The sequence below is a fragment of the Microcaecilia unicolor genome, chromosome 1, assembly GCF_901765095.1.
Source record: "Microcaecilia unicolor chromosome 1, aMicUni1.1, whole genome shotgun sequence".
Lineage (NCBI taxonomy): Eukaryota > Metazoa > Chordata > Amphibia > Gymnophiona > Siphonopidae > Microcaecilia > Microcaecilia unicolor.
In genome coordinates, this window is record NC_044031.1 from 562,545,305 (window position 1) to 562,568,579 (window position 23,275).

The 23,275-nt window shown below is 42.6% G+C and overlaps 1 protein-coding gene across 1 annotated transcript in view; it reads left to right on the forward strand.

The window, feature by feature from the left end:
• Window positions 1-23,275, forward strand: part of EMC2 (ER membrane protein complex subunit 2) — a 102,704-nt gene that overhangs the window by 29,226 nt on the left and 50,203 nt on the right. Inside the window, exons 4-5 of the mRNA XM_030218060.1 lie at window positions 7,415-7,500; window positions 9,376-9,433. Coding sequence (XP_030073920.1) covers window positions 7,415-7,500; window positions 9,376-9,433 — 144 coding nt within the window. The remainder of the gene's footprint in view (window positions 1-7,414; window positions 7,501-9,375; window positions 9,434-23,275) is intronic.

A 23,275-nucleotide genomic window follows, 5' to 3' on the forward strand; every position in this document is an offset into this window, starting at 1 on the left:
AGGTTGTGGATGAGCCCAGGACTGAGATGCTCTAGGTTCTGGATTATTCGTCTCCACCTAAAGAGGATGTGACAGTTCCTTTGCATAAGGTACTGAAGGAAGTCCTTATACGAAACTGGTCAGCCCCTCTCTCTGGCCTCGTGGTCCCAAAGAAAGCTGAATCCCAGTATCGGATCCACGGTGAATCTGGGTTGATGAGGTCTCATTTACCACACAATTCCATGGTGGTGGACTCCGCACTCAAGAGAGTCAGGAGTACTAGAGACTATGCTTTGACGCCCCCAGGCAGAGAAGTTAGGACTCTTGATTCTTTTGGGAGGAAGACTTATCAGGCCACTGTGTTCGCTGCCAAGATCCAGTCATACTAGCTCTTCACGAGCATCCACTTGCCGGACTCGATACATCAACTGTCCAACTTGGTTGATGCACTCCCTACAGAGCTGGCTGAGCCTTTTCGCCAGGTGGTCAGGCAGCAGAAGGTGTGTCGCAAGTTCCTTGCCAGGGGTACTTTTGACACTTTTGACGTGATATCCAGGATCACTGCTCAAGGTATAGTGATGCACAGGTTCTCATGGCTGCGTGTCTATGACCTGGATCATTCTGTCCAGCGCGGATGGCGGATGTTCCTTGCCGGGGGGACAACCCTTTTGGAGAAAAAGTAGAGGATCTTGTTGATCAGATCAAGAAGTATAATGATGTTATGGATTCTCTCTCCCACCGGGCGCCTTATGCTACTACCTCCTCATCTAGGAGGTATTTTGGAGGGAAGAGGAGTGCTCCCTATTCCTATCCTAGACGTAGGTACACTCCTGTTTCTCGGCAGCCTGCCCAGGCTCAGTCCCAGCGCGCTCGTTCTCGTCAACAGCGTGCGCCTAAGGCCACTGCGACTCCCCAGCGAAAGCAAGGGACGGGCTTTTGACTGGCTCCAGTTAAGCATATCCTCAATAAAAGTGTCCATGCCAGACGACTTGCCGATTGGAGTGAGGTTGATATTTTTTCACCAAAAGAGGCCTCCTAGACCCTCCGACTGGTGGGTCCCTCAAATAGTCTGGTTAGGATACACCCTCAATCTGGAATCCAAACCTCCAAATTGCCCACCGGGAGCTCATTCTTACTGCTCCCAGCACAAGCAGGTACTTGCAGAGGAACTGTCTGCCCTTCTAAATCCCAGTGCAGTCAAACCCGTTCCACCAGAGGAAGAAGGGCTGGGGTTCTATTCCAGGTACTTCCTTATGCAGAAAAAGACAGGGGGGGATGCGTCCCTTCCTAGACCTAAGGGGCCTGAACACATTTCTGGTTTGAGAAAAGTTCAGGATGGTTTCTCTGGGCACACTTCTTCCCATGATTTAAAAGAACGATTGGCTATGCTCTCTGGATTTAAAGGATGCTTATACAAATATCTTGATACTTCCAGCTCACAGGAAGTATCTTCGATTTCAGCTGGGTACACAGCACTTTCAGTACTGTGTACTGCCCTTTGGTCTGGCGTCTGCGCCCAGAGTGTTCACAAAGTGCCTTGTGGTTGTCGCAGCGTCGCTACGCAGACTGGGGGTACATGTGTTCCCTTATCTTGACGATTGGCTAGTAAAGAGCACCTCGAAGACAGGCGCATAGCAGTTAATGCGAATGACTATTCAGGTGCTAGAGCTACTGGGGTTTGTGATAAATTATTGCAAGTCCCATCTCAGCTCAGTTCAAGAATTGGAATTCATTGGAGCTTTGTTAAAAACAAAGACAGCTCGTGCTTATCTTTCCGAGGCAAGGGCGGACAACCTCCTTTCCCTAGTTTCCTTAGTATGAGCATCTCAATAGATCATGGCTCGGCAGATGTTAAGACTCCTGGGGCACATGGCCTCCACAGTTCATGTAACTCTTCTGGCACGCCTGCACATGAGATCAGCTCAGTGGACCCTAGCCTTCCAGTGGTGTCAAGCTACGGGAGATGTAGAGGATGTGATCCAACTGTCCACCGACTTCCGGAATTCTCCGCAGTGGTGGACGTTTCGGACCAATTAGACCTTGGGACGTCCATTCAAAATTCCTCAGCCACAAAAACTGCTGACGATGGATGCATCCCTCCTGGGGTGGGGGGCTCATGTGGATGGGCTTCACACTCAAGGAGATTGGTCCTTTCAGGAAACAGGTCTTCAGATCAGTCTCCTGGAATTGCGAGCGATCTGGAATGCTCTAAAGGCTTTCAGAGATCAGCTGTCCAACCAAATTATATTGATTCAGACAGACAATCAGGTTGCCATGTATTTACACCATCAAGCAGGGGGGCACCAGATCTCGCCTTCTGTGTCAGGATGCCGTCCAGATGTGGTTTGGGGCTCGCCGTCATGGCATGTTTCTCCAAGCCACTTATCTGGCAGGTGTAAACAATAGTCTGGCCAACAGGTTGAGCAGGATAATGCAACCTCACGAGTGGTCACTGAACATGGGCGTAGTCCGTAAGATCTTCCGAGCGTGGGGCACCCCCTTGGTGGATCTTTTTGCACTCGGATCAATCACAAGGTCCCTCAGTTCTGTTCCAGGCTTCAGGCCCACGACAGATTAGCGTCAGATGCCTTTCTCCTGCATTGGGGGACAGGCCTTTTGTATGTGTATTCTCCCATACCTCTAGTAGGGAAGACTTTGTTGAAACTCAAGCAGAACTGCGGAACCATGATTCTGATTGCTCCCTTCTGGCCACTTTAGATTTGGTTCCCTCTTCTTCTGGAGTTGTCCTCCGAGAAACAGTGGAGATTGGGGTGTTTTCCAACCCTCATCACCCAGAACAAGGGGTTGCTTCTGCATCCCAACCTCCAGTCTCTGGCTCTCACAGCCTGGATGTTGAGAGCTGTGGTCACACCTCTCCTTAAGAAGCCTTCACTCGACCCTACTTGTCCCTCTAATTACCGACCCATCTCCCTCCTCCCTTTTCTCTCCAAATTACTTGAGCGTGCTGTTCACCACCGCTACCTTGATTTTCTGTCCTCACATGCTATTCTTCACCCACTACAATCTGGTTTTCACCCTCTCCACTCAACCGAAACTGCCCTTACTAAAGTCTCCAATGACCTATTACTGGCTAAATCCAGAGGTCTCTACTCCATCCTCATTCTTCTTGATCTTTCCGCTGCTTTTGACACTGTCGATCACAGCATACTCCTCGATATCCTGTCCTCACTTGGATTCCAGGGCTCTGTCCTTTCCTGGTTCTCTTCCTACCTCTCCCTCCGCACCTTTAGTGTTCACTCTGGTGGATCCTCTTCTACTTCTATCCCTCTGGCTGTCGGCATACCTCAGGGTTCTGTTCTTGGTCCCCTCCTCTTTTCTATCTACACTTCTTCCCTTGGTTCATTAATCTCATCCCATGGCTTTTCCTACCATCTCTATGCTGATGACTCCCAAATCTACCTTTCTACCCCTGATATCTCACCTTGCATCCAAACCAAAGTTTCAGCGTGCTTGTCTGACATTGCTATCTGGATGTCTCAATGCCACCTGAAATTAAACATGACCAAAACCGAACTTCTCATTTTCCCCCCCAAACCCACCTCCCCACTCCCCCCGTTTTCTATTTCTGTTGATGGCTCTCTCATTCTCCCTGTCTCCTCAGCTCGAAACCTTGGGGTCATCTTTGACTCTTCTCTCTCCTTCTCTGCTCACATCCAGCAGACTGCCAAGACCTGTCGTTTCTTTCTTTACAACATCCGTAAAATCCGCCCCTTTCTTTCCGAGCACTCTACCAAAACCCTCATCCACACCCTTGTCACCTCTCGTTTAGACTACTGCAATCTGCTTCTTGCTGGCCTCCCACTTAGTCACCTCTCCCCTCTCCAGTCGGTTCAAAACTCTGCTGCCCGTCTCGTCTTCCGCCAGGGTCGCTTTACTCATACTACTCCCTCTCCTCAAGTCGCTTCACTGGCTCCCTATCCGTTTTCGCATCCTGTTCAAACTTCTTCTACTAACCTATAAATGTACTCACTCTGCTGCTCCCCAGTATCTCTCCACACTCGTCCTTCCCTACACCCCTTCCCGTGCACTCTGCTCCATGGATAAATCCTTCTTATCTGTTCCCTTCTCCACTACTGCCAACTCAACTTCGCGCCTTCTGTCTCGCTGCACCCTACGCCTGGAATAAACTTCCTGAGCCCCTACGTCTTGCCCCTTCCTTGGCCACCTTTAAGTCTGGACTGAAAGCCCACCTCTTTGACGTTGCTTTTGACTCGTAACCACCTGCCTCCACCTACCCTCCTCCTTCCTGTGCACAATAATTGATTTGATTACTTTATTTTTTGTCTATTAGATTGTAAGCTCTTTGAGCAGGGACTGTCTTTCTTCTATGTTTGTACAGCGCTGCGTATGCCTTGTAGCACTATACAAATGCTAAATAGTAGTAGTAGTACTTACAATTCGCCTCCATGGCTCTTTCAGAGGGTGTCTCCTGAGTCTTGCTTACTGACAGGAAAGATTCCACAAAGAGGTGCTACTCTTTCAAATGGAGGAGGTTTGCCGTCTGGTGTGACAGCAAGGCCCTAGATCCTCTTTCTTGCCCTACACAGACCCTGCTTGAATGCCTTCTACACTTGTCAGAGTCTAGTCTCAAGACCAACTACGTAAGAGTTCACCTTAGTGCAATTAGTGCTTATCGCCATGTAGAGGGTAAGCTTATCTCTGGACAGCCTTTAGTTGTTCTCTTCATGAGATGTTTGCTTTTGTCAAAGCCTCTGGTCAAACCTCCACCGGTGTCATGGGATCTCAATGTCATTCTCACCCAGCTGATGAAAGCTCCTTTTGAGCCACTGAATCCTGCCATCTGAAGTACTTGACCTGGAAGGTCATTTTCTTGGTGGCAGTTACTTCAGCTCGTAGAGTCAGTGAGCTTCAGGCCTTGGTAGTGCATGCACCTTATATCAAGTTTCATCATAACAGAGTAGTCCTCTTGCACGCACCCTAAGTTCCTGCCGAAGGTGGTGTCAGATTTCCATCTGAACCAGTCAATTGTCTTGCCAACATTTTTTCCCCATCCTCATACCCGCCCTGGCGAAAGCAGTTTGCATACCTTGGACTGCAAGAGAGCATTGGCTTTTTACGTGGAGTGGACAAAGCCCTTCAGACAGTCCACCCAGTTGTTTGTTTCTTTCAACCCCAACAGGAGGGGAGTCACCATCGGAAAACACACAATCTCCAATTGGCTAGCAGATTGCATTTCCTTCACTTATGCCCAAGCTGGGCTGACTTAGGGGGCCATGTCACAGCTCATAATGTTAGAGGCTTGGCTTCGTCAGTGGCTCACTTAAAGTTAGTCTCCATTGAAGAGATTTGCAAGGCTGCAATGTGGTCATCAGTCCACACAATCACATTTCACTACTGCCTCCAGCAGGACACCCGATGTGACAGTCGGTTTGGGCAGTCAGTGCTGCAGAATCTGTTCGGGGTTTAGAATCCAACTCTCCCCCCCCAGACCCATTTTTCTTCTGTTCCTAGTCTGAACTCTCAGTTAGTTGTTTATGGTTTCAGGTCAGTCTATGCTGTGTGCTCGCCATTGTGAGGCCCAGTTGACCAATGTTCATTGTTTGGAGTGAGCCTGGGTGCTAGGGATACCCCACATGTGAGAACAAGCAGCCTGCTTGTCCTTGGAGAAAGCGAAGATACTTACCTGTAGCAGGTATTCTCCGAGGACAGCAGGCTGATTGTTCTCACAAACTTGCCCACCTCTCCTTTAGAATTGTTATTGTTGGTTTCTATTTATGCTTTTTGATTAAACTGAAGAAGAACGCTCGCGCCACGGGCGGGAAGTTATCCGCGCATATGCGGTGCGCGCGATTCGCACATGTGCGGATGACTCTGTCAAAGTTTTTTAAATATTTTGCTTTGATAATGCCGTCTGAATCCTGGGCCGAGGCGGACGTCGACCCACATGTGAGAACAATCAGCTTGCTGTCCTTGGAGAAAACTGGTACAGGTAAGTATATTCGCTTTTTCTAGATATGGTCATTATTAAAATGAAATTGGGGAAAATCCGCTGCTTATTTCTAGGATAAGCAGCATAAAATGTATTTTTTGGGGATTCTGCCAGGTACATGTGACCTGGATTGGCCACTGTTAGAAACAGGATGCTGGGCTTGATGGACCTTCGGTCTGTCCCAGTATGGAAATACTTTTGTACTTATGTAGTGCTTAGATGATGTTTTGACATGTACACATGTATATGTCATTATTCAAATCATTTGTGTGCTGAATATGCACACAGATGTTAGCCCCCACTTTACAGAAGTACACCCTATGTTGCATACATGTTGCTTTCTAAATGTCAGTAAGTGCAGCATACAAAGATCACACCTGTGCCAGGAAATATGGTTTCTCCTTTGGATTGATGATATCATCAGAAAAGACCCATACAAAGTTCATCTGAAAGTGTAAAAATCACAGATGGGAGGAATCCAGAAAGATCACATTTAAATCAAAAGTAGAAGTAGTGCAGTTGGCTTTGGGGGCACAACATGCCCCAAAGCAAATAAGGGATCATGGATCTGAAAGACGTGATAATGGAAAAAGATAAAGGTTTAAAAACGTGGAAGTATTTAAGTGTTAGAAATCTGAATAGCAAGTTTATTGTTTTAAATTGACTCCCCCTAGTCAATTAATCTGCCTTGCTGTTGGTAGTGTGGCATGATACACTTCATCGTGAACATTTAGAAAATTTTTTCCATGAAAAGAGGTCAACTTGTAAACCTTTGTAAAAACTTTGACAGTGGCTAACTATAAGAATCCTTAATTTTTGGTGTATAAACTTTTAGAGAGATGGTGATGGAGAATATACTAATTCTGAAAGCAAATGTAAAACAGGGTAACAGTCATCAGTTTGCTTGCATGTAGCTAGACAGTATGGTGGTAATTCTGTAAAGTGGCATTTAAATTAAGGTGTCACCAAGGTGCACAATTAGCAACAATTCCATAATGGTGTTAGGGCATGCCTAACCTGTTATAGAATACTAATGCAAATCCAATTTGTTTCCCCCAAATTTAGGTATGACCACTTAAGCCAGGTCAAAAGCTAATGTAAATTGGTGCATGTTTGTGTGCCTTGCAATGTGCTTAACTGATGGTTTTCTATAAGATGTGGGTATTCACGATGTGAGCATTGTGAAGTAGAAAACCCATTCTCCACCCACAGGTATGACCCACTTGTGATTACATGCTAAGTAACATACGTGCCAGATTTATAGAATAGTTCCAGCCACTTGTGTATTTAAGTGCTAATTTAGAATGCCAATCACATGCAGAAGTACAATGATTCTATAAACTTAGCAAGTATAAATTAGTGCCTTATGTTAGGTGTGCTTTGTATGAATCGCCTTTTATAACTATGTTAAGATTGAAGCTGTTTTGTGATTCACTAACTGATTAAAAATACTTTTGTTTCCAGTCCTGTCTACAAGAGCTGAGAAGACAGTTCCCTGGGAGCCACAGAGTAAAGCGATTAACTGGCATGAGATTTGAAGCAATGGAAAGGTAAACATTTAGCTTTTCAGAATGAATTCTGTATAGAAACCATCAGATCAAAATTCATTCTGCTGTGGTCAAGCTTCTTCTTTTTTTTTTTTTAATAACTTGCTGCTGCAGTCATTCTGCCTGGATATTCAGTGCTGAATCATACCTGGATACTGGTGCTGAATAATGGATATTAGGCAATTGCTTGCTATTATTTTCAGATCAGTACCCTGATAACTATCTGCATAAAGTTATGATTGCCTTTCTGCTGCTGTCCTTACTTTAGATCTAGTTGTTAGTGGAATACAGGGCATAGAATGAGGTGTTGGATCCACTGAGAAACGGTGATCATAACATATTAAAATTTGAGCTGATTCTGGAGTGAAGTCACTACGGACCTTAGTATGGGCTCACATATCCCGTAGGTGTAAAATAGGATGCCCATTTTTTAGCATGTGCCAAGCTTAAGTAAAAGAGCCCCTATGTTACGATATTGCATTTTCAGAGAATTATATTCTTTCCCCCTTGCGTATAAGTTTTTCCAAAATTCCATTGGACTGGAAAAAAATGATGGGATAAAATTGATTGCTTGCTTGCCCACAAACACTTATGATGAATGGCATGACCCACAGAAACTGGCAGCACTGTGAATGTTGGCCAGACTCTTCCTGTGTAATTTAATGAAAATAATTCTTCAGGTTTTTTTTTTTGACCTGTATAAATATCATGATGCTTTTTTAGTTGATACATGAACATAAATATTAAGGGTCATAACTGTGTTAAGCACTTAACATACGGTTTACCGCATGGTAAGTGCTAGCACACAACCACATTAAGGGGCTTTGCTGTATTTTTACATTTCCCATGTGGTAAACCATGCATTAAGTGGTTTTTGTGTTAGGGGGTGTATTGTGGGCTGAAAATATGTGAGGAAAGTATTTTGTGATTAACATACCTCAACTACCATGCACTAATTGGCAGGTTTGCAGTTAGGAAGGGATCACTTACCATTTCCTAAATAGGAGGCACTAAGTGCTTCTATGATAACTCCAAGCACAGTTCTGAGCGGTATCTGCAAATTTAACGTTGTACCCGTAATGGCAAATGATGGGAATGCCCCAGTAGTTGCCATGTTAAATTTGCAGCTACTACAAGGTATAGTCTTGTGCTAACTCACAATAACTGCATATTATACAGTGATTTAGTAATAGGGCCCCTTAATTTCTCTGATAGTGTATCTTTGGAATGTTGATGGGAGTTCTGTATTCTGCTTCTTTACTGGAACAAGTATTTCATTTCATTTCAACTTTTACATTAAAGTATTTACAAGCTTTTGCCTTGGAGGCTTTTGTGTTTGTTGTTTTCGAAAATAGTTTACTTGCCCTTAGCCCTCTTATTTTAAATAAATAAATAAATAAATAATTGCATTATCTGTATTTAGTTGATGTGTATAGATTCTGTATTACAGACATATATTTTAAAAATAAATGTTCTGAAAATCCAATTAGCACAACAGTGGAATCCTCCAAACCCCATTCTGTTTTGTCTTTTCAGTTACTATGGAGAATCTGTGTCAAGTGTAGAACAGACTTGTACTGTTTTTATCTGATTTTGAAGTTTTGTTATGAAGTAAAGTTAGTCAAATGCTCACATTCAAAATGAGTTTTTCTTCAGTTGATAAAATATAAACATTAATGAACTCTTGAAAATGCAGCTTTCCTATTTTGTGTGTGCCAAAAATCAGATGTTTATTTCTATTCCACAATCAAAATTAATATTTTTCCCTATTAAAAATCTAACAGTGTTCTTTTTTGTGAATCACTGGATGATCATTTGAGACTGAGCACTTTTGGGAAATCGTTTGAGATGTGGTTTCAATTTTCTTTTTTGGAATAGGTATGATGATGCTATCCAGCTATATGACAGAATATTACAGGAAGATCCAACAAACACAGTAAGTGGAATATTTGCCCATAAGAGGTAATTCTAGATCGTACTGTTTTCTGAGCAAATATGTGGTAACTTGTCAAATAGTAGTAAAGATATTTCATCTATTATTTATACAAACCAGGGTAAAGAACTGCATTAGAAAATGTTGTTGTATAATATACAGAATGGTGGTAAATGGAACTCGGTCTGAGGAGAGAAAGCTGATTGGTGGAGTGCCTTGAGGAGTCCCAGTTTTGAGCAATATTGTGGAAGGGTTGGAATGAAAAATTTTGTTTTCTTGCAGGTAACATTCAGGTAGAGTAAGTTTCACACTACCTGGAATACTCACAACTGTGAAAGACAATTATATAAATTGGCACCTCAATCGTAGAGTACTAGTGTAATATCGGCATTGGTGCACCCTCTATGCCGTGACAATAGCAGGCGTAAGTTGATGCGCCTAGGTGTGAGCCAAATGACGCGCTTAGTTTAAAAGTATTCTATAAACTATGCGTCTAACTGTGAGACAACCCTATGACCCACCAATGCTCAGCTCACATGTAATTCCCCCTTGCAGTTAGGTGCCTATCAGGCTTATTTTCGAAAGTGATTGCCGGCCATTTCCCGACATAAATCGGGAGATGGCTGGCGATCTCTCAAAAGCGGCAAAATCGGTATAATCGAAAGTGGCTTTTTTGACAGCATTGCTGCTTTCCCGTCGCCTTGCTGGCGAAAGTTCAAGGGGGCATGTCGGCGGTGTAGCAAAGGTGGGGCATGGGTGTGGCTACCAGATGGCCGGCTTTCGCGGATAATGGAAAAAAAGAAAGCAGTATTTCGCCGGGTTTACTTGGTCCTTTTATTTTCACGACCAAGCCTCAAAAAAGTGCCCCAACTGACCAGGTGGCCACCGGAGGGAATGGGGGATCACCTCTCCGTAGTCCCCCAGTGGTCACCAACCCCCTCCCACACTAAAAAAATAAAAATCAAAACCTTTTTTTTGTCAGCCTCAAATGTCATACCCAGGTCCCTGACAGCAGTATGCAAGTCCCTGGAGCAGTTTTTAATGGGTGCAGTGCACTTCAGGCAGGCAGACCCAGGTCCATCCCCCTCTACCTGTTACACTTGTGGTGCTAAGTGTTGAGCCCTTCAAACCCCCCCAACACCCACTGTACCCACATGTAGGTGCCCCCCTTCACCCATAAGGGCTATGGTAATGGTGTAGAGTTGTGGGTTTGGGGGTGATTTGGGGCGGGTTCAGCACCCAAAGTAAGGGAGCTAAGCACCTGGGAGCTATTTGGGTATTTTTTAAACATTTTTAGAAGTGCCCCCTAGGGTGCCCGGTTGGTGTCCTTGGCATGTGAGGGGGACCAGTGCACTACAAGTGCTGGCTCCTCCCATGACCATGGCCTTGGATTTCGCCGGGTTTGAGATCGCCGGCATTTTTTTCCATTATCGCTGAAAAACAAAACCGGCGATCTCAAACCCGGCGAACTCTGGCATTTGGCCGGGCTAAACCGTATTATTGGAAAAAAAGATGGCTGGCCATCTTTTTCGAAAATATGGTTCCGGCCAGCTGTTGCGCCGCCGCCAAAATAGATCGCCGGCGACCTATTTCGCTGGCGACATTCGATTATCCCCTCTATGTGCACTATTCTATAAGGTACTGTCTAAGTACCACAATGCCTAACTGTCAGCTTGATGGTACTTTTGACATGCAGGTTAGGTGCAGCTGTGTAAAATTGCCCTCTAAGTTTTTTTGTATTTGAGGCAGAGGAGCATTAAGTGTCTTGCCCAAGATCACAAGAAGCTGCAGTGAGATTTGAACCGGATTTTCCTGGTTTCTCAGGCTATTCCTCCACTCCTACAATTAGCACAGAGGTTTTACAGCTACTACATGTTAACTATACCAGTTAATGCAGTTTAGTAAATAAGAACTAAAGATACATGTTTGTTAGTGCATGCTTGTTTTATAATTCTCCTTAAAAATTTTTTATTGCACACTAAATTGATTAATGAGCACTAATTAACTAAGTGCTCCTTAACTGTTTTTCAGGATGCATTAAATCAGTTTAGCATGTCTAATAAAATGAAATAGAACCTAAGATCTTCAACGGAGTGGACACCCCTGAAGTACACAGAATGAAAAATGATTTAGAATAGCATGAGGAATGCACATAAGATTTAGGGAGGTAGTTATTGAGTTGTGTTAGGGCACTAACCTGCATTATTTGCCCCTTATTGCATGCTTAAAAGGCTCTAACGCTGGTTTTGGTGCTTTAACACAGCGTTACTTAGGTTATCCCACAATACATAGTAATGAGATGCAAATGCATGTAAAGCAACTCATTATTTTGTAAATTCGATAATGTAACTTGTACTGCAAGTCACGTTACAGCTGGTAAAGTAACCTGAGCAAAAAGCTGGGGTTATTTTACCGTCCTGGGACCATCAGGCCACAAAGAGGACTGCTGGACATCACCCGGACCATTTTGAATCGGGTACTGGCAAGGGCAGGAGTGATGGGATAGCTCCTACTTGAACCTGTGGGCCGGGGGGGGGGGGGGGGGGGGGGATGGACTTTGAGAAGATGGGGGTTCTATTCTTGGAGGGGTGTGGAGGGTTCCAGTGAAGTGAGACTTCCAGAAGGGTGCCCTTGAGCAGGAATTCAGGATAGAGGAGTTCAGATTGTAGAGCTTGTATAGTATGTGCCTTATTTGGGAGGGCGGGCTTCAGGAGGAAGTTTGTGCTTGGGATGGGTAGGGGGACACTTCAAGGGTGCTGTGTGTGGCCCTTTTAAGATAAGACCCGGGAGCATCATGCAGCTTTATGTCCGTGTCCTCTCAGGGCGGTGGCATAACACTACTCACAAGTTTAATCAGTTAGTTTTATGCATATACTGCGGCTGGTGACTCCTGTGGTAAATTGAGGTGCAGTAAAAGCTTGACTTAACACACTTTTGATAACTCCCTTCTTCAGTGCAGAGCCCATTAGGACACATGGAAAGGTTTTGGCATAAAACATGCTCTGTCCTTCATGCACAACATTATTGTCAACTACTACGTGACTTAACAGGCCCAACTGAAAATTGCTCTTTTTAAATACTACTCTAAACTAGTAACTCAACCAATCCTTCCCAGACCCTTTTCCAAATATTATCTAGGTTATTGTCTTAGAGAATACCCTTTTTCAGATTCATTAATGACAAATTGTTTTGATGACATGTTTCTTAAGATGTGGGCTTCTCTTCCTTCACCTTCTATACTTCCCTGAGTTTCTTCTTCTACTGGCTCTGTATCACCCCTTTCTTCTCTTTCACTGGACTGCTCTTCACTGCAGGCTTTGGTCAGAATTTAATCTACCTTCCTTTGCCACTCTTACTAAAGTTTTCACCTCTCTTCGAAAAACCTGGTGTTCTCTGGATGGTTCTGCCTTCCATATGGTTAGCTTTCTCTACCCACTCTCTCTTACCTTTTAATTCTTTCTGTGGTAAAGAATAGTTTGCTCAGTGTCATTGTTCATGTCCACTGGAAAAAACCGAAAGTTCATCCCATCTTGAAAGGGCATAGCCTCAGTATTCTAACCCTCCTAACTACAGACCGATTTCTAATATATCATTCCTTTCAAAACACACTGAAAAAAATTGTTTTTCAGCAGCTCTCTGATTATGTTGAAGCAAAGAATATACTCTATATGCAATCTGGATTTTATTCGGGTCATTCCCACAGAGACTAGTCTAGCCTCGCTTCTCAACGATATACATGTGGCATTCGATTTAGGTAAGAATGTTCTTCTGATTTCCCTCGACCTGACGGTGGCCTTTGATCTGTTTACGCACCCTCTTCTCTTGCCTCACTCGGGATTTCGGGAACTGTTTTCTTGGTTTTCTTTTTTTTCTCTGTGAGCGTCAATAAAACATTCACCCACCCTTAGTTGATTCTAATTTTCCACCAGTTCACTGTGGAGTTCCACAAGGTTCTATACTGTCTCCCCCCACCTTTTTTATTTTTATTTTTTTAACATCTTGGCATCTTTAGCTGTTTTGATTCAGACAGTGGATGTTCGGTTTTATATGTATGCTGACGATATTCTTTTGGTCTCTCCTCAGGACTCTTATTCATATTCTGTCCCCCCTACAAAATTGTTTCGATTCTATTGATCATTGACTTTCCTCTAATCACTTGATCCTTCTAAATCTACTTCTCTTTGGATCACAGGTCATTCTACCCACACTACCATCACTCCTCGTATTTGCAATACTCCCCTATGTGATCCTTGATACACAGCTATCATTTTGCACTGCAAATTCAATCTCTCGTTCATTCCTGTTTTCTCTCCTTAAGCACTATTTGCTTGATACGTTCTTTTATTGATAACTATGCTTGTGCTACTCCTCATGGCTTCCAAGCTTTACTACTGTAATGTCATGCTGGCTTACCTGAAGTCTTAATTAAAAAAAAAGAAAACTTCAAACAGTACAAAATACAGCCATCTGTATTTTATAAGGTACCCATGGATTTGATCATATTTCTCCTTTGGTAAAGCAACATCAACTGGGTTACCAATGTCATCCAGAATTCAATATAAAATTTTGACTTTGACTCATAAGACTATTCTCACTTGTGTCCCATCGTACTTATCTTCATTAATTACTTTTTTTAGACCTGTACATACTCTGCGTTCTTCCTCTGGGCATCAGTTAACTGTGAATAAGTATAGCAGCTCTCTATTAAAAGGACCTGAAGCGGACCATGTTTCGGCCTAAATGGCCAACCTTGGGAATCCAAAATATCTGTATAAATTGCTGCGGTGTCAGAGTTTTGCTAGGCATACCATTTTAATTATTTGAATCTGGTAGCGCGATCAAAACTGCTTAGGATCTGAGATCCTAAATGGTTTGACTGAACTGCTAGATAGATTCTGCTAGGTGCATCATTTTATAGATTTCAGACATTGCAGTAATTTATACAGATATTTTGGACTTTCCTTTTAATTAAAGAGCTGCTGTATTTATTTGCACGCCTTTTGTGTGTTTCTTCTCCATCCTTCAGGTGTTTTAGGTCAGCTTTATGGAGTTTTGGACTTCCTGTGGTTTTTTTTTTTTTTTTTTTTTGCATCAGTTAACTGTTCTAGCTCTCTCATGTACACAACTTTAGAACACTTGTCGCTTGCCTTTTTTTTTTTTTTTTTTCTTGGCCCATACCTCTGGAATCTTCTTCCCTCAGATTTACATGCTGAAGAATCATACCAATGTTTTAAAATTCTCCTTAAGACCTATTTTTTAGAATAAGGCTTTTAATACTGTCACCTAGATTGGACGGCCATTTCAGCACCTCAGTAGCGACTCTGGCTTTTATCTACCTCTAAATCTATTTTTCCTTCCTTGCTTTGTTTTTTTTTTCTTTGCTTTGAATTTAATTGCTCTGATTCCTGTGGAAGGGCGGTATACATAGTGACAATAAACTAAACTGTTTAGGGTGCAGAAATCAAAAGGAGATATATGCATTGGAGCCCAGAGTGGGGAAGGGGATGAGGCTGATGTGCACTCACCAGGAGAAATTACTTCAGCATGATAGTGTCTGATGAACACTTGGCAGCAAAATAGTGTGATAAGTCAGTAGCTGGAGCCAAAATTTAAAAAGGTATGGGCTGTTAAACACAAGAGGATTCCTTAATGATAGGAGGATGGAAAGAAAGCACTGGGGTAATCTGAACAGAGTGGATATTCAGCCCAAACTAGCAGTGAAACAATTTTATTGTGCTTCTGAGAAGGCATGGGTAATATTTATAGAGCAGCAGTTACAACTCTAAACATCTTGCTGTGCAGACCAGATTTATCTGCCATTATTTGCTGTTAATATTGAAATTATTCTTGTGTGCCTGTTTGCATTATTTCCATTTACTCATCATTGTGTATTTAACATTTAAGTTCTGTTTTCTCTTTTCTTCAATTTGACATTGTATTTACTTGAAGGCTGATTCAACTTTTTCCAGCCTAGTTGCTAGCTGTACATTGGGTTTGTTTTATGAAGTGGCCAATTGACAGATTCTGCCCTTTTGGTTAACTAAACCCTAGGTGTTATCCTAGGTAATAGCGTGAATTGGTGGTTTAATTTTTATCATAATCATGCTTTTACAATAAAATTATTTTTTCTCCTTTTGTCTTCATACCATAGAATAAAGTTCTAGTAACTAAAGTTGACCATGAAGACAACTGGAGACCTTGAGGCATATTTTCAAAGCACTTAGCCTTCCAAAGTTCCATAGGTTTTTATGGAACTTTAGAAGGCTAAGTGCTTTGAAAATATGCCTCACTTGTATACTGGGGGTATACCTTTGAAAGGACCAACAAAGATTATTATTACATAAATGTTTTAGAGCTCACAGTCCTTTTCTTCAGATCTGAATATTTCAAAAAAGTGTTTTAGAAAATGAATTTTGGTCTATGTAATCTCTACATTTTATTAGAAAAAAATCTCCTATATTTACTTCTAGACAGGGTATAAAGTTCACGTTTACAATTAAAAAACTATACATAGGTAGACAAATGAATTAGAAACATAATTAACTCATAACAAATTTGCATACTTTACAGACATCATATATAAGAGACATATTAATACATAAAAAACATCTAAGTTGAGGGTAGCCAGGTCAGTGTTATGGCAAATAAGAGAATTTGGGAGAGGTGGCAGTCCCAAATCTTCACTGGTACTACCTAGTGGCCCAATTAAACATTAGAATGGGAGCACAGACCACACAAAATTGCAGTTCAACTAGAACAAATTTATAATGCGTTCTGTTCTCTTTGGCATTTGATGCGAAAGTTGGATTATAAAGCATTAGGGGCCACCATTAAGAATCCTTTCACCAGCCACCTGTTGAAAAGTATGGGATGAGATGAAAAATAAGTTGGAAGTGGGGCTTAAAGTATCCAATAGGACAATAATAGGGTATGAGATCACACAGAGCAAATATATTTTAGGTTTGGGAGGATAAAGGGTTGATGTCATTTTGAACAATTCTTAAATGTTGACAGTGTTATTCAAAGTACTAGGAAGTACTTACCATATTTTTCGGACTATAAGACGCACCAGACCATAAGACGCACCTAGGTTTTAGAGGAGGGAAATAGGAAAAAAAAAATTCGGACTATAAGACGCACTTTTTCCCTCCTCTAAAACCTAGGTGCTCCGGTGCATCTTGTTCGGGATCGCCCTCCCTAGGGTTACCTCCCCTCCCCCCCGGCCCTGTCACGACCTCTCCCCTTACTCACGCGATCTTCCCTGGTGGTCTAGTGACGTCGGGGCAGGAAAGAGCCCCCTCTTTCCTGCCCAGCGCGCTGCTCTCCATCCTCCTGTATGCTGCCTGTGACGGTCTCAGCGAGATTCAAAATGGCCGCTGAGAATTGAAGTTATTGCCTAATACTTTTTGAGTAAGAAATAAAAGTACTGCAACTTCAGTTGAATGCAACTATTGTTAACATGTTTATCCCAATAAATTTACTGCTCTATAATTCAATTCACTTTGCTATTAATAAAAACTAAATTTTGAAAATGATTCACTCATGTGAGCGCATTTGTGAATCATTAATCAAGCACAGCTAAAAAGGTGTTGAACAGCACTGGCAGGAAGTGGAGGGTTCAGTCTGATTTAAAAAAAAAAACAAAAAAAATCCATCAGATTAGACAAGGCTGAAAAACTAATGATGTCTTCCGACAGGGTTTGCAGGTGTTGATCAAGGGAATCTCTGTCGGAAGCACTTGATTTTCTTATAGCGAAAATACTTTATTATAAGTAGTACTGTATAACTCATCACTTGCATTTTCATTATCATCGTCATGCTGTCCAATTACAGAGAGGGCTTCTTTCACAAAGTTGGAATCATTGTCTGTTCCTACAGTTTTTTGTCTGATGCAGTGCCGTAGCTAGGGCTAATGGCACTGCGCACCCCCCCCCCCCGGGTGCAGCATGGCGCAACCCCCCCCCCCCCCCGGACCGCATTCTTACCTGCGGGAGGGCCGATCCGCCCCGAGTGCACGTCACTAGGAGCTGCGTCGGCCCCGCTGGTTCCCTGCTCTCTCTGCCCCGGAACGGGACGGGAGGGGGCAGAGGGAGCAGGGAACCAGCGGGGCCGGCACCCCCCCGAGCGCGTGCACCCGGGGCGGACCGCCCCTCCCACCCCCCCCCCCCTTCCTACGCCACTGGTCTGATGGCACTCTGTTTGAATACCTTTGAGAACTGATGCTAAAACATTAAGTGTGGAAACCTTTCAGTCTTAAGGCCAGACAAGCAGACCTCCTCTCTAAAGTCTATCAATCCAGTGGACAGTCATCCCAATGTAATGTTTTCCATGGGATTACCAGCAGTCTGCGGTGGTACAGTTTGCTCACCAAGAACTGCAATCAGCTTCAGCTTTATCTTCATCTCAGTTTGACTGGAGACCCAGTAACAAATTCAACGAACACAGACAGCTCAACTGTTCTCATAGGCTGTATTCCCTGAACAGCAAAACTTAAGATGAGATGATCCACTGTCTGCATGACAAGGTTTGCAATGGAAAAATCCTGTTCCAGGTTTTGCTGTTCCATTTAGTTTACCAAGGAAGGATCATTTACGTCTTGCTTCCACTTTCTTTTAACTGCAAACATCAGATGTAACTGAGTAAAAGTAGTAAAAATTGGTGAAATTATTACTTCTGTAAAAGTAACAAATGTTATCCTGTACTTCTTTACAAGTTAAAGTGACAAAACTTTAAGTACAGTAATTATTTTTACTTTGTTACTATACATCACTGAATGCTGATCAGTTGGTTTCCTTTGATACACTTAAGGAATCCTATCATTTAGCTTTAAGAGATTTGTTGCTGGTTGTACAAGTACAGACAGCACTGTGTGAAAGCTATAGGTTTAATGAAGGACATCCTGGAAGAAAAAGAAAAACTGGAACAGCTGTGGGAGTCAATGACACAAATGAAAGGGGCCCTATTCCTATTTTACAATTTCCTTTGGGGGTGGCAGTTTACAACTTACAGGTTTATGCTCCAATGGAAGGCAGATTTGGGAGCAGCCTTTAGTAGAGCATAATGGAAATAGATATTTCAGGAAAGTGCAAAGGTATCTCCATGCATATTAGTGAGGGAAAATGTATATAAAGTTATTACTACGTGGTATTTAACTCTGGAGAGATTGAATAAGATTTACCCAGGGTCCTTAGGTATGTGTTGGAGGCAGTGTAGGAGAACATAATTGGTGGGACTGTCCAGAGTCCAGAATGTTTGGCTACAAATTTTATCATTGCTACAGATGTGGGGTGGGGGTTCATTAGACTCTTAATACATGTCTTATGGGTTGGAGACCAGGAGGGAAAAGTCCAAAATGGAAGAAACACATTCTACGATTGGGGTTGTCTGCAGCTTGGTGTGTGAGAGAGGCTCATTGAAAGGGGATTGATGGCCCAGCAGTGTGTGATTGGAAACATAGATTTTGTAAATGGAGAAATTTACAGATAGACATGGGAAGTCATTGATTGGGAGTAGGAAGAGTGGGGTGGTTACCGGCTGACTGAAGGAACCATGGTCAACTGGACTAGTAGCAAGCTCTGGTTAATTGTGAGATGGGGTAAGTGGGAAGAGGAGGTTATGAGGAAGAGTTTTTTTTTATTAATTTTTTTTTTTTTTTTTGCAGGGGTGTGAGAACAATATTTGTGTCCACAAAATGGGACTTTAACTGTTGTTTTTGAGCTGAAACTTTGGTTTTGGTTTTCTGTTGGAGTAAAAATAAGTGTTAATTTGCTTGTTGTATTTTGTCAAAGTTAATAAAAATATAAAGAATTTTTTTTATAAGTATAATAGAAATGGCCTCATTTATTCAAGATTTTCTCACACTAATCTTACTCCTAATACACTAAAACGTTTTAGCATGGGAAATCAGTGGTAAAACCATTATGTTAAAGGTTAGTGCAGTGGTCATGGAATTTGAAATTGCTGCTAATACTTTGCTAAACTTTAAAGCATTTTTCCCTACATTTGTAGCACTGAGGCTTGCAGTGAAGCTAAAGTATATGCAGGAGCAAAAGTGTCATCTGAAATAAAGTACAGCACTTCACCCTGAAAGACTCATGGCACAAGTGGGCCTGATTTCCACCCCAAAGAGGCTTTCTGATCCCTTCTAACCATTAATGCTGTACTTACCTGCTACAGGGGACATCTAATGGCATCCTTCCCTCACTACCACTGTCTTGCAAAATGGTGGCAGTGAGGGAAGAATGTTACTGGACCCCTCCTCAGACCAGGTGAGTTTTCGATTGGTTTGGTGGGGGGGGGGGGGGGGGGGGGGGGGCGATCAGGTCCACCATTATTGTGAGACTCTGTTCTGGGACCTTCCAGTGTTCTGGACATTACCACTAAACAAGGCAGTTCCTTTCCTACCTTGTTCACTTGTAGCCCACTCAGTAGTTCTGTAACTAGCTTCACCATCCCCACCCATTGTGGTCACAGCTACCTTAAAAACAATGAACCTAACAGCACAACATGACCCAATTCCCTCGAATATTGATATTGGGCTCCTACATTCACCTTATGATCACAGTTTTAAGAACATAAGAATAGCCATACTGGATCAAACCAATGGTCCATCTAGCCCAGTATCCTGCTTCCAACAGTGGTCAATCCACAGGTTACCTGGCAAAACCCCAATTAATAGCAACATTCCATGCTACCAATCCAGTGGCAAGCAGTGGCTTCCCCCATGTCTATCTTAGTAACAGACTATGGACTTTTCCTCCAGGAACTTGTCCAAACCTTTTTTAAACCCAGATAAGCTAACTGCTGTTACTACATCTTCTGTCAGTGAGTTCCAAAGTGTAACTATTCTTTGAGTGAAAAAATATTTTCTCCTATTTGTTTTAAAAGTATTTCCATGTAATTTCATTGTGTCCCATTTTGTACTTTTTAAAAGAGTGAAAAATCGATTCACGTCTACACCGCTCAGGATTTTATCAACCTTAATCATATTTATTTATTTATTTGTAGCATTTGTATCCCATCCATTTGCAGGCTAAATGTGGCTTACATTATGCCGTAATGGCGATCGCCATTTCCAGGTCGAGAATTACAAATGATGTTACCTTAAGGTGCATACATGGTAAAATATGATACAATTTGATGTTGTATAGAGGTTCCTGAGTGATAGAGTTAGTTATAATATAAGTTGGATAGTCAGCTATAGAGAGTTCGTTTCTGATGTAAGAAATAAAGTGGTAGTGCGTGTTGCATAATTTTCATTAGTAGTCATTTGGTTATCAGTCAGGTGTGGGGGTACGTTGTGGTATGCCTTCTTGAATAGGTCAGCGGAGGGCGTGCCCAGGAAGAACAGAGAGAGACGTCGGAGGAGGCAGCAGTGATCGCCGATCAGCTGTTCCATCCCTGCAGCGCCTTCACACAGAGGTGAGAGGCGCTGCGCGGGCCGGTAAAGCAAGGGGGGGAGTGGCGGCGACGAGCTCAGGGGGGCGGGGCACGGGGGCGGAAGATGCCGGGAGGCGGAGTTATGGAAAAAGGCATACAGAGAGAGACAGGAAGGGAGGGGGACCGGGGCTGCTAAACGTTTTAGTTTTGTTTTAATTTTTTATTTTATACGAGCGGAAGCGGGGAGCAGCGGTGACCTCGGGGGGGGGGGGGGGGGGGGGCAAGGCCATCCATACTGGACGCTTCTGACGAGCGCCTTTGCCCCCTCCCAATCCTTTTTCGATTTTGTGTTCATTTTTTATTTTATGCAGAGGGAAGCGGGGAGCCAAGTGTTTTTTTTTTTTTTTTTTAATCTCACTTTTGTTTTTAAAGATGCCAGCTTGGATTTTCATGGTGCAGGGGGAAGCGGGGAGATGACAGGTCAGGCCTTAACGACAGGTCTGAGCTGACGTTAAATTTCTCACGGAAAATGATTCGTTGCAATCGTCGATATGGTTAGTGCATTCCAAATTGTCCACATTTCAATGGTAGTTTCTCGTTTGCATTCCGTTTTCGTTAGCTGCTAGCGTCGTCGGAAAATGGCCTTTAATGCATGCTACGTTTCAAATTTTCCTCCTTAGAGGGTCGTTAACGTTTTGTGCATCTGGGCCAGAGTCACCTAGCAGCAAGGTTTTGCTGTTTTGAGCTGTTTCAGCTGTGTTTTGGAGGAGTGCCTCTTGCATTGAGTTAACATCTTAGCCTCTGGTTCAGCTACAGTTCTGATGTCCTGAGTTTAATGCTCCAGTGCTGCAAAAGAATTTTGTATTGCCAACAACTGAACAGGTGTGTGCTTCTGACACAGATCATAACCTACTGAGCCTACTGTAGTCCACATATTTTAGGGATGTTTTCATTTCTGTGTAAGTGGAGGTAAAGTAGTTGGATGCTGTGTAGCCCTGGTAGTTGCTTTATTGCAGCCAGTTCCTGTCTGAGCTTGATAAGCTCCCTTTACATAGCAAACAGTTGAAAAACAGTGTAGTAGGTCACACATGGAACAACCATATTTGGTTCCGCTTAGTTGCGGTATGTGTGGTCTACTACACTGTTTTTATCTCGCAAATGGTTTTGTGTTGCTGCTGCCGCCGCCGCTGCTGCTCTCTGTCTGCTGTTCTTAGCAAAGATATATAGGGAAAGCTCTGAGCTACCACATTGTGTGCCTTAGGAAAAAGGCATCCCAGTTATTTCACTGAATGAAAGTCATATTGATTGTCAGAACTGTATTACAGACGTGTTATGACAAGGAGTACACATTAGGAAGACTACCTGATTGGCATTAAACAATAAAGTGCCAATTATGTATACTAGGAGCTTATATAGGAGATGAAAGCTCTGGGGAGGGTGGGGAGCAAACAACAATATATGGAATAAAGCTCACAAATATAAACAATTGGAACCAAGAACTATAACAGAAATCCAAGTAATAATTAGCTGTCAGTAGACAAGGATTCAATAGGCTACCATAATACGTGTGCCATAAAATTGGTTTATCACAGCCACCTACTAGCCTATGATGTTGTGCTAGTGGGTGCTTATGATTGACCAATTTTATGGCACGTGTATTATGGCAGACTATCTTTGTCTAGGATTACCATACCGATGGTTCTCCTTCACAAATAATTGTTTACTTATTTTATGTTATATATATATATTTGGAGCTACTTAGATATTTAATGTTATAATTCTTAGTTCCAATTTTTTATACTAATACAAATCCACTGCATAACCCATCAGCAAGCCATTATACTGCAAAGAAGTGCAATGGAATTCTGTCAAGGTCGTAGTTGTGTCCTCTAAATTGTACGAGCAAGCAGACTTTAGCACAGACAATTCCAGGAGCTTCTGTCTGAACTTGACTGTGTATGTGAGAATGTGCTGTACCATATGGAAGTGTGAAAGTTGGGTAACAGCAGCATTTTGAAATGTTTCTAGAACTGCTTACTGAACTTCTTGACAAAGGATAAAACTGACCTTGAGCTCACAAATCCAGAATGGAAATACCACCACATTTTTTGGCTATGACAATTATTAAACTCTTCAGCTACAGTTGCAAAGCCAGGGAAAACTTACATATGACAGATTCACAAGTAAATGTGTTCAAAGTTAAACTAAGGCAGCTTGAACACAGGTGGTGGAGGAGAATTGGCTCATTTTCCTACTTCTCAACAAATGTCTGCTGAAACATCAGGAATCCCATTTCCAGTACAAATATGTGCTGATCCACTGTAAATGTGACAGACAGGGTTCCTGCAAAGATTTTGTGAACCACATGGTCTCGCCAAAAACACTTGTCTTTTTATTCTTTCCATTCCAACATGTTAGATCTGTCTTTCTGAGGCTAAATAACTCTCTGAAAATGTAATAGAATGG